The sequence below is a fragment of the Colossoma macropomum genome, unplaced genomic scaffold (assembly GCF_904425465.1).
Source record: "Colossoma macropomum unplaced genomic scaffold, Colossoma_macropomum, whole genome shotgun sequence".
Taxonomy (NCBI): Eukaryota; Metazoa; Chordata; class Actinopteri; order Characiformes; family Serrasalmidae; genus Colossoma; species Colossoma macropomum.
Window position 1 is genome coordinate 27,722,095 of NW_023494791.1, and position 11,029 is coordinate 27,733,123.

General features: G+C 35.1%; 1 protein-coding gene across 1 annotated transcript in view; it reads left to right on the forward strand.

The window, feature by feature from the left end:
- mypn (myopalladin) overlaps positions 1 to 10,793 on the forward strand; it is a 124,495-nt gene extending 113,702 nt beyond the window's left edge. The window contains exons 17-23 of the mRNA XM_036575279.1: positions 3,465 to 3,614; positions 3,703 to 3,779; positions 4,934 to 5,063; positions 5,148 to 5,355; positions 9,224 to 9,389; positions 9,655 to 9,788; positions 10,600 to 10,793. Of these exons, the coding sequence (XP_036431172.1) occupies positions 3,465 to 3,614; positions 3,703 to 3,779; positions 4,934 to 5,063; positions 5,148 to 5,355; positions 9,224 to 9,389; positions 9,655 to 9,788; positions 10,600 to 10,784 (1,050 nt within the window). The 3' untranslated portion in view covers positions 10,785 to 10,793. The remainder of the gene's footprint in view (positions 1 to 3,464; positions 3,615 to 3,702; positions 3,780 to 4,933; positions 5,064 to 5,147; positions 5,356 to 9,223; positions 9,390 to 9,654; positions 9,789 to 10,599) is intronic.
- The last annotated feature ends 236 nt before the right edge of the window (positions 10,794 to 11,029 follow it).

Consider the following 11,029-nt stretch of genomic DNA (forward strand, 5'->3'; position numbering starts at 1 on the left):
AGCCAAACTTGCAAAAGGCAATCTACAGCAATCCATTCCTTCTTTGAAACTGTGGACAGACTCTCATTCCTGGATTGTTAACAAAACCAGAAGGACAACAAGCAGTGCTAGATTTTCCCTCCAAATTCCACACACTTTAGAATTTAGCATCACAAGACTGAACTCTTAACATGTTAGTTAAACTGCTTAGTTAAAATTGCTCAAAATTTTGAAATGTTACACCACCTTTCAAGAGATGGCATCTTTGAGCTAGAAACTAAAGTCAGAAGTCACATGGATAATACCAGCGACACTATTATGTAAAAATATGCAGAACCTCGTCATTGTCTTTTAACAACACAGCATTCCAGTTCTATATTTATTGAATCATCATATACAAACTATTTCTGTGTTTCTATTTTTTAATCATTTTTTAGATAGTGTTCTTAAAGCAAATATGCTAATTCTACTTCAGAAAAAAAGTTCATTATTTAATATTCCAATGCAAAATTGTAATATTTGGTGTTTAATATAAATAATCAATAACATTTCTGAACATTACTGTTAGTTATATTATGCTATATATAATTACTACATATACTATATACATATAGTACTATATATATTTATATAAGCAGGGCAGGTCAGTAACAGCCACATGTTTCATGCTGACGCTACAATATCACAAAGATTTTAGAACTGCATCTGCTAAAAACAATAATAATACAGAGATCTAAATCTTTTTATAATTTGAACATAGTAAAGACTTACATGTGCTTGTTTTAGAGTTTGTATTTTTCTATTATATATCTATATAGAAGCCTTGCTCTATTTAAGTTGATGATGTATTTTCATTACAGTGACCCGAACCGCTTCCCTCGACAACAGCTAGCCACTTTCAGAACACGTCGCTAAAACACATGCAGCTTGAGGTGCAAAGAGAGAAAGTATGTGCAGAGACAGAGGCCTGTTCTGAACGCCAAAGCAGCTTAATCTGTTTGTAAACTTTTAAAATATAATCTAATGTAATAGTAGTTTTGATAAAAAGTTTTATCAAAAATATCTCCCACTCTCACTGTGTGACTGTAGACCTGACACAATCGGTTACAGTGCCACATATCAAAAATCTGATTGGTTGCCTCTCAATTCATTTGCATAAAGTTTGTCCAGAATGAAAGAGCAGAGTGAAGACTGCTTAAAATTTCAGCACCCCCAACTTCCCTTGTCTCTGCAACACCTAGTTGTCATTGCTTTCAGAGTTCAGATTTCACCATTATAGCATCATCTTTACACATTTTAGAGTGTATTCACATGGAGGATTTTTATAACATTTTTGTCCAATGTTGTATCTGCATTGCTCTTCAGTATTGATGCAAATGCTTAACATATTCAGTAAAATAGAACAACGCCTAAACTAAATCATTACATGGTCCAAATTTCCATTCAAATGATTAAATAGTTACTTTTTCTAAAAGAAAACACTGACTGTGCTGATTAGGAAAACAAGCAGGTAAACAAATAACATTTATAATGGTCAAAAGGAATTCATTTTCTAATTTATACTTTGGCAAAGAGCCTAACAATCTATTAAAACATGTAAAAAAGGCCCTTGCACTAGTGGAAGAGGACTTAAAGGAGCAGTAAGCATTTCCTGACTTGGCTTCCACACCACTTAGCAAACATGACCAGCAAAATGCAACCACACTCTTATGTCCTTCCCTTATAACTGAGGCCAAAGGATCTTCCTTTTCCTTTCTTCCTTAATTGGGAACAGGTCACCTCACAAGCAGAGAAATCCTGAGGATGTTATTTATCAAGAGCTTGAGTCTTTGGGCTGCCACAAGGCACTAAAAACCATCCCCCTTGTAAAACGACCATTCCCTCTTTTCCATCTACTTTGAATTGACGTGATATCACTTTACCACAAATACTTGCAAATACTTTGTAATTTCTGTAAGCTGTGGTTTGTGTATGCAGTGTGGTTTATGTGTGTTCTGTGGCAGAATTGCCATAGCAATTCTTTGATATAAGCTTGTAGCTAAGAGGTTATGCTCAAAAAAATTATACAGTTACATACTTTCAGTCACATACTTTCGTGATGAGTAATAACGCATTTTTTCGAGGTATACAGGCTTACAATTCAAATATTGGGAAAACAAGTCTTTATTTTAACCTATTGTGTTATAATTTAAACCTGACAACAGGGAAGAAAATAACTTTTTTTCTTGAACAAAAAATCTCGAACTCTGGCAACTACCTCTCAAAAATCTCCTTTACTGCAAAACACTTATTTTAATCAGAGCGACACTCATGCTCTGGCATGGATTCTCCAACTGCCATACCTTTATTTTGCTTGAGTGTCAGTCTAGCGCATTCCGTCTTGCTATACTTGCTGTACAGCAGAACTGTACCAATGAAAATTCTTGCCTGAAACAGAAAGATAGGTGTCATGTGTGGTGAGTAATGACGCTGGATGTAAGCATAAGCAAACTTTCATAAACAAAACAAACTAGTAGAAAAACTGAGGCTATACAAAATAACTACACAGCTTTGAATCAAGAAACACATTGGGTAAACCAAACACAGGACAGGAACATAACCACTACATGTAACAAAGCAACAAGTAGACTAGACAACCATAGACTGAAAAAAAGGGCTTGTAATAGCTACAAACAATAAGGAACACCTGGGAGAGGGAGGGGAGAGGGACTACAAACAGGTGAGAATTCTAATAGAGAAGGCAGGAAAAGGGGCAGAGCCCATGAATGAAAACAAAAGCATATGGCCAAAAGCACATGGCTACAACACAGTGGAAGAAACAGGCACCCTCAGAGGGCCAAAGGGGAAACTGTGACAATGGGGTTCTTTAATATACATACATTTTTTCTTTCATATATTTTAACAGCTTATTATATAATATTAAATATTACAAGTTGTAAAATAATGAAAATAAAATACTTTGTTGTTTCCTAAAGACTTCTAAGCGGAATTTCAGGCCACCCTCTATTATAAAAATAGAAAACTCCTTGTTTTAAAATATGTAAGCCCCCCTCTATTATAAAAATAGAAAACTCCTTGTTCTAAAATATGTAAGCATGTAGAAGAGAGCTCAGTCTACCAGTCTGAAATTTCTCTAGCAGAGGCACTATTAGTGTTGAGTCGTTTTAGCCTTTGTCATCTAAATAGAAAAAACAGCCATGGTCTCCAGCAGGACCTGAACAAATGCATATGTTTACAGGTTTTGAATGATCTTTATATTTTATTTGCACATTTTTTATTTTAATTTCCACTCTAACATGAAGCAGTCTGAGGTACACATTGTGTAGTTATTATTACTGCTCAGTGTTAATCATAAATAGATCTAGTCATATGAACTACATTTCTATGCTTTTTCATAAAAGCACTTGTTTTATTAACTGCTTAATGTGAACACATCATTAAAGAGATCATTTGAATGCTTTTGTGTTTTTGTACGTCCTGCTCAGGTATATTGGTTTAAGGATGGAAAACAGATCTTGAAGAAAAACAGACACTTCAAAAGAATAAGAGAAGGTGATGGAACATGCTGTTTATACATAGAGGCTGCTACTAATGATGATGATGGCAATTATACTGTGATGGCAGCAAATCCTCAGGTAACTATTAACACTTTGTCAATTTGGGTCTGAACATTGCATCTTCAGGAGTAATATATGAGTCTAATCTGTCCATAAATATTTTTAGGGAAGAATAAGTTGTTCAGGTCATTTGATTGTGCAGTCGGGTCTTATGCGAAACAGGCCCGTGATTCATTTGCAGAGGTGAGTTACTCTAGGTTGTTTTCTACCTAATTCTCATTAATTTTTTATTTTTATTTTATTGTAGGCCAACCATTCATGATACTAGCAAACATGTCATGACATCACGCACATAAATTACATAAAAATCCCATAGTTTAGTAAATAATGGTTTCTCACAATAAAAGTGCTGGTTTAAATTACAGGTATAGGACTTTGTATGAGAAACTGCTAATATACTAATGTTCCCACCCATCTTCTCAGTGCTGTTGTTTTCTTGAGTAAAGCATTTACTATTTCTCTTCAACCACCCCCACTCCTCTACATGGCAATGATGAGATGAATGATTTACCTTTTCATCACTTTAACTGCTTAGTGTATGTGTATAACTAATACACAGTTGGAACATGGACAAAAGTGAGCCTGTCACATCATTCATGGAGCATCTTATGCTAGTTACCAGCATGCCCTCAACACATTGGGCATCACCCCCCTTGAGGAAAGGCGAGAACAAATTTGCCTCAGTTTGCTCAATCTCTGTAACTTTCTACGTCTACACTGGCTTCCACCATCTAAAAAAAGATATATCAGGAATGTTTTAGGATTAAGACTAATTTTAGGATTAGCCATTATCCTAATATTTCATTGGCGAGGACTGACTGTTACAATATTTTTTCTATCCTCTATATTACTAGACTTAATAATAAATGTGCATTATAGATAGATGTTGCTAATCATATTTAGATTTATTTGGGATATGTTGTTAAAGTTGGCTAAATAGGTTTTGTTTAAGTGTTTGTGCTTTGTAATTTACATAGTTATATTCTTAATGTTATTTTTTTTTTTTAAATATGTAGGTACATGACAGTCTGTTTTCATTCATTAAAATTTGTAAATCAAATGTGTGAATTCATGTGTAAATGTGTAAATTAAATGTGTGAATTCAGTGTTGACTGCAAAGCACTAATAATAAAACTACTGCTACTGCTACACCTACTACTACTACTATTACTACAGAGATTACTACATCGTTTAAATACTTCACAGACTACAAAACATTGCTAGGATCAAAAAATCGTATTGGTACAATGGCATTAATCAGCTCAGGTTTAATTCAGAGACTCCTTTGGAAAGATATTATTATTTAATTATTTTGACATTTCTCTCATTTACCTCAGGGTAAGAACCCGTGTCAAGCAGGTAGAGGAGGGAGAGCCTTGTCAAGAGAGATTTTTTCAGCCTCACTTCTTGCAAGCCCCTGGAGACATGGTGTCGCATGAGGGCAGACTTTGTAGGTTAGACTGCAAGGTACATAACACATTCATTCCATGAACACAAGCAATGATTTTTACATTTATGTAAATCCTTACCAAAAATCTTTATTTAATTCAGGTAAGTGGACTGCCCCATCCAGAAATTATTTGGCTTCTGAATGGAAAACCAATTTGTCCAGATTTGACTCATCGGATGCTGGTGAGAGAAAATGGAATCCACTCTCTAGTTATTGATCCTCTCACAAAAGATGATGCTGGAACATACACATGCATTGCTTCCAACAAAGCTGGACAGGGTTCATTCTGCCTTACACTCAGTGTTGTTGGTAAGTTTGAAATAACTTTTTACTGAAATAATTATTTACTGAAATAATTTTCTAGATTCAGTCATGTGCAGACTATTATTTGTTTGTTTGTGAATATTTTCTGTTTGGTGTTTGAAGTTTGCTACTATAGTTTTGCAAGGAAGCTATGAGTTTAATCTATCTAATATATTAATAGATTAATCTATGAGCTTAATCTATTTAACCTTTAATCTTATACCCTACAAATAAGCAGTTCGCACTGCAAAAATCATGTGACTCAAACACTTTAAACGCTTATGATGATTCAGTAAATGTTCATCACTGTACACTACCTGTCAATATCACTATATTTAGGGCAGTCATGCATTATATGTCCAAAAGTTTATAGACATTACTTCTGAAAACAGGTATAATTAGGGAGTATATTTGCTGCATTAACAGCAACTCCTCTGGGAAGGGTTTACAGTAGATAGTCAGAATATTACAGCAAGGATTTGATTTCATTTAGCCACAAGAGCATTAGTGAGGTCAGATACTGATGTTGGATGATTAGTTCTGGACTACAAACTGCACTTCAACCCATCCAAAGACACTTGATGGTCCCACTCTATTGGCAATGCTTTTCTGTGAAGATTATACAAGCTGTGTGTGTGTGCAACTGAACACCTGTTTCACCAATGGATGCAATTTAAAGTAGTTAAGTTCACTAATTATAAAGAGTGTCTGGATACTGTTAGACATATAGTGTGTGTTACAGGAAACTGAAACTTTAAGGTAATTGTGAAAGTCTAATGCATTCATACATTGCTAGTTAAAAACATAACTTTTTAATTGAATAGTAATTGTGAATCATTTTAATCAAAAAGTAAAGCTAAGAAACAATACCTCCCCTCACAGTCTGATCCACCTGACAGCATTTTTGAACACAGAACTCCACATAGAGCAAATAACATTACAGTGCAAACCAACAGCAATGTATGAAACAACATATGGCATCACTGTTTATCAACTTAGGCTGCAGCTTAGGCTATGTGATTCTGTTTAACAACTTACTTACATGTTAAAATGGTACAGTTTGATGAGTCATGCTTAGTTTGACCAGGCGCATTAACACAGGCAATTTTGATTTCTGATTAACTGTAAAGACAGATTAGCTGTAAATTAAAATCTGTACTGAAGGAGTCACTGGATCAACAAAACACTGCATAGGGGAAACATTTGCATAGGGCAATTATGTAGCAGAATTTAGGTATTGGTGATAATCAGATAATCGTAGTAATGTTCGGTTGAATAAAGGCTGTGTATAAAGCAAATCAAAACATTTCTGCAGTAATGACAAGCTAGAACATATTCAATATTGGAAAGCTGTATCTAGCTCTCAGTATAAGCAAAATTAAATTTCATTAAATGAGTAGAATATTCCATGTCCATGGTTTGAACTATGTCCATACAGCTCAGTTACATTCAGCTTGAGTCTTTCTAAGCATAGGTATCCCTCTAGTGGACTGGCATGTGCACAGCACAAACGCACAACCAAAAGAGTAAGCTACAGACACAAAAGAGGTTGTTACTAATATGTCAATTATGTCAAATTTAATATCAGATCTGAACTGAAATGTGTCAGATCAGTAGTGAGTCAAAGCACTGAATAATTACTTGTTTGGCTGTATTGTTTTTCTCTTATGTCATAAACTGAGTATCTAGACATGAATCTTATCTTTCAAAGAAGGAGATGCACACCCCAAACACTGCATACAGATGGCTGACAGATTAAGGTGAAAACCAAAATAAAATGTCTTAGTAAGGTGTCGGGCACCACTAGCTGCCAGAACAGCTAATTCACCTGAGGAATTGTTGGTCTTACAGTGCCCTCCACAAATATTGGCACCTCTGGTAAACATGAGGAAAACAGGCTGTAAAAAGCTTTTTTTATTGCTTATCTGTATTGCTTATCCTTTTGCTCTTTCATTCATAATAGTAACAAAACTCTAACCTGTATTTGAAGTACAATTATTGAGAGAAAAAAACTAAATCTGATCATGAAATAAATATTTTTCTTAAATCTACGTGTGCTGCAATTGTTGGCATCTCTTTATTTAATACTTTGTGCAGTCTCCTTTTGTAAAGATAACAGCTCTAAGTCTTCTCCTATAATGCTTAATAAGACTGGAGAGCACATGGCAAGGAATCTGACACCATTCCTCCATACATAATCTACACATAAACATAAACCTTTAGATTCCTTTACAACTGGGGATTCTCTTTATGAGTGAAATCTACCTAAAGTATATTCACATTTGTACTTTATGTTTTAAACTTCACCTAAACAATTAGGAGAATTTAAGTTGTCAGCCTAGACTTCCTGTTAGAATTCCCTTAGTCATCCATAAGTATGAGAAAGACCATAGAATATAATGATGATGTGTGACAAAAGGTTATTGAGCTTCAAAAGGAAATTCTTACAAGAGAGCAGCTGAACGGGTGAAATGACCATTTCTACTATCAAGGCAATAATTAAGAAACTTAAAGCAACTAAAGGTGTTAAGAACTTTTCAGGAATAGGATGTTTGTCTGTATTGACCCCACACACAGTGCAGATGATTCAAATGGCCATAGAACCCCCAAGGATCACAGCTAGGGAATTGCAGACATTAGTTAGGTCTTGGGGTCAAAACGTCTCCCAAACTACAAACAGATGCCACCAACATAACCACCAGTAAGTTGTTTGAACAACCAATAAGTTTTTTGGAAGGGTTTCCAGAAGAAAGCCTCAACAAACTCAAAATGCCTACTGTTTTACAAACATTACTGGAACTTTCGTGCTACTGTGTTCTATGGTCAGATGTGACCAAAACAGAGCTTCTTGGCAACAAACACCAGAGGTGGGTTTGGCAAAGTCACAAAGATAGAAAAGGATCTCAACCCCATTGTGAAGTATGGTGGTGGATCTGTGATGCTGTGGGGCTGCAAAGGCCTTGGTATCATAGACTCCATCATGTAGCAGATATTAAATCAAAATCTGACTGCCTCAGACAGGAGGCTTAAATAGGTCTGGGGTTGGGTATTCCAGCAGGACAATGATCCAAATCAAAGCACCCCTCAAAATCAACACAAAAAAGATTCACTGACCATAGAATCAAGGTTTTACCATGGCCCAGTCCCCTGACCTAAACCCCATAGAAAACCTGTAGGATGACCTCGAAATCAGAAAGATCTGGTGAAATTCTGTATGGAAGATTAGTCTCAGATCCCTTGCCATGTATTCTCCAGTCTCATTAAACATTAGAGGAGAAGACTCAGAGATGTTATCTTTGCAAAAAGAGGCTGCACAAAATACTAAATTAAAAGGTCCCAATAACTTTGGCATCTATAGATCTGAGAAAAAAATGTTTATTTCATGATAATATTTAGGCTTTTTCTTCCAATGACTGTATTTGAAATAAAGATTAGATTTTTGTTAATATTTTAAATAAAAGACCAAAAGAATAAGAAATCAAGAACATTTTTTACAGTTTTGCTTATGTTTACCAGGAGTGTCAACATTTGTGGAAGGCACTGTATATTTTTCATTATATGGCGCTAATGCATGAGGATCATGGTCATAGAATGTATGATTTTGACCACAATTTCTAACTCTATTTACTTAATTTATTTTTCCCATAAGTCTACACACACGTCAAAGTCGATGCCTATATGCCACTTCAGCATGACATGTAATACATGATACAATTAAACAATTAACATCCTGCCCAAGCTAATCTGAAAACATCTGGGCCTATTTTTCTCCATTCATGTATTTGAGTTTTTCCTTTGATATGTGAGACCCATCTGTAGTTTGATTGTTCGAATGCCATTTTGCTTCATAGGAACTAAAATATTACTTTTTCAGAGAAAGAGATGAAACAAGCCCCACAGTTTGTGGAAAAGTTGCAGAACACAGGCATTGCAGAGGGTACCCCAGTCCGTCTAGAATGCCGAGTAGTGGGTATGCCCCCTCCTGTGCTTTACTGGAAGAAAGACAATGACACCATCTCCGACTCTAAGGAAAGATTTAGGTAAGTTCGCAACCTTGTAAGAAATAAAACCTCCCTTTTTAGTGTTGTTCTCTTTCTAAAAGATGACCAAAAAAGTATGTTTTTAAAGTATTTTTTCTTAACTGCCTTTTATATGACATTATTTGAAACACAAGGAATTCGTTTACAATAGCAGCATATTTTTCTTTATATATTATATATTTTTTTTCATTTATTATAAAACATCTAAACTGCAACTGCTAAACTTCCTACTAAAAGCGTACTCTGTGTAATCTTTTAAACCTAGCTTGCACCAAGATGCTACAGGATATGGTTGCCTGCTTATTCAGCCAACCAGGAAAGAAGATGCTGGCTGGTATACAGTGTCTGCAAAAAATGAGGCTGGTATCATTTCTTGCACAGCCAGACTTGACATTTATGGTAAGTCTTTGATGTATCCCTATCTTTGTAGGTTTTGACATGATTCACTGTTCTATTATCATAACATATTATGTAATCTCAACCCTATTTTCATGAAGGTGAAAAAGCAGTCTAGTGGTACAACGCTAGCGTTTAGGCACAAAAGCATTTTTTCTCTTTTGTGGCCAGTATTTTGGTGACAAGAAATGATAACACATGCCAACTTGGGTGGAGTAACATAACATGGGTGTGGCATTTGAAATCCACCAGTAAAATCCACTGATTTTCTTAACACAAAATGGTATCTTTGTGCAGGTGAAGACGTGTGGTGAATGTACACTATTTATGGTACAAATCTCAATACTAAAGCCAATTTCTACTTTTATAAATAGATAATTTCTATTTTACTAAGTAAATATAACCGCTTTATTTTTTTGTGATAAAAGACTGTAATGGGTGCTAATGTAAACTGGACAACCAACAGTCACCATGCACAGAGCATCATGTAATTAATAGAATCAATAGAATATCTGAAAAAACTAAAATAAGATAATCCACATTCAAAGCTGTTATAAAATACTCAGTATACATGTGTGACATAATCAGTTAAATATTTGTAAACCACTGTGCTGTTCATGGGATAGTCCTTGATTGTTATGTTAGTTTAACACTGATTTTGTGCTTTTTTGTACTTGCACTATGCATGAAAATAGGGCCCTCAATTAGCAATGTCACATTATAATGATTAAATAATACAACCATACAACAGTTTCTTACAAAAATCTCTGTCCTTACAATACCATGAATCTCATAATTTTTTTTTCTTCTGCAGCCCATTGGCATCAGTGGGCCCACCCACTGATTAGGAAAACATCACTTACTGGAAGTCATTTTGCTGCACTAACTGGTGAAGATAAACTGGTAAACATTAAGCCAGAATGTCTCATGACAGACAACTGCCCTATGATATTTACCACCTCCCAAGACGAACATACTCCTGAGAGTGAGGAGCTCTAAATACCACAAGTTTACAAAAATCATGCTTTTTCTTTCAAATTAAAAGCACCTAGATGTTCAGTAGGAGGCAGCCTGTGGTCTAATAAAAGCATGCATATATTACATGGATGCAACCTTCTTTGACATTTTCTTTGATATATTTGTGTTTACAGTGGCATGCAGATAATTTGATATTTCAGGTAAAATCTTAAATTTTAAATATGTGAGTCCTGGCATGCACAGCAAAGTTCTTTGCAGAGTAGAAG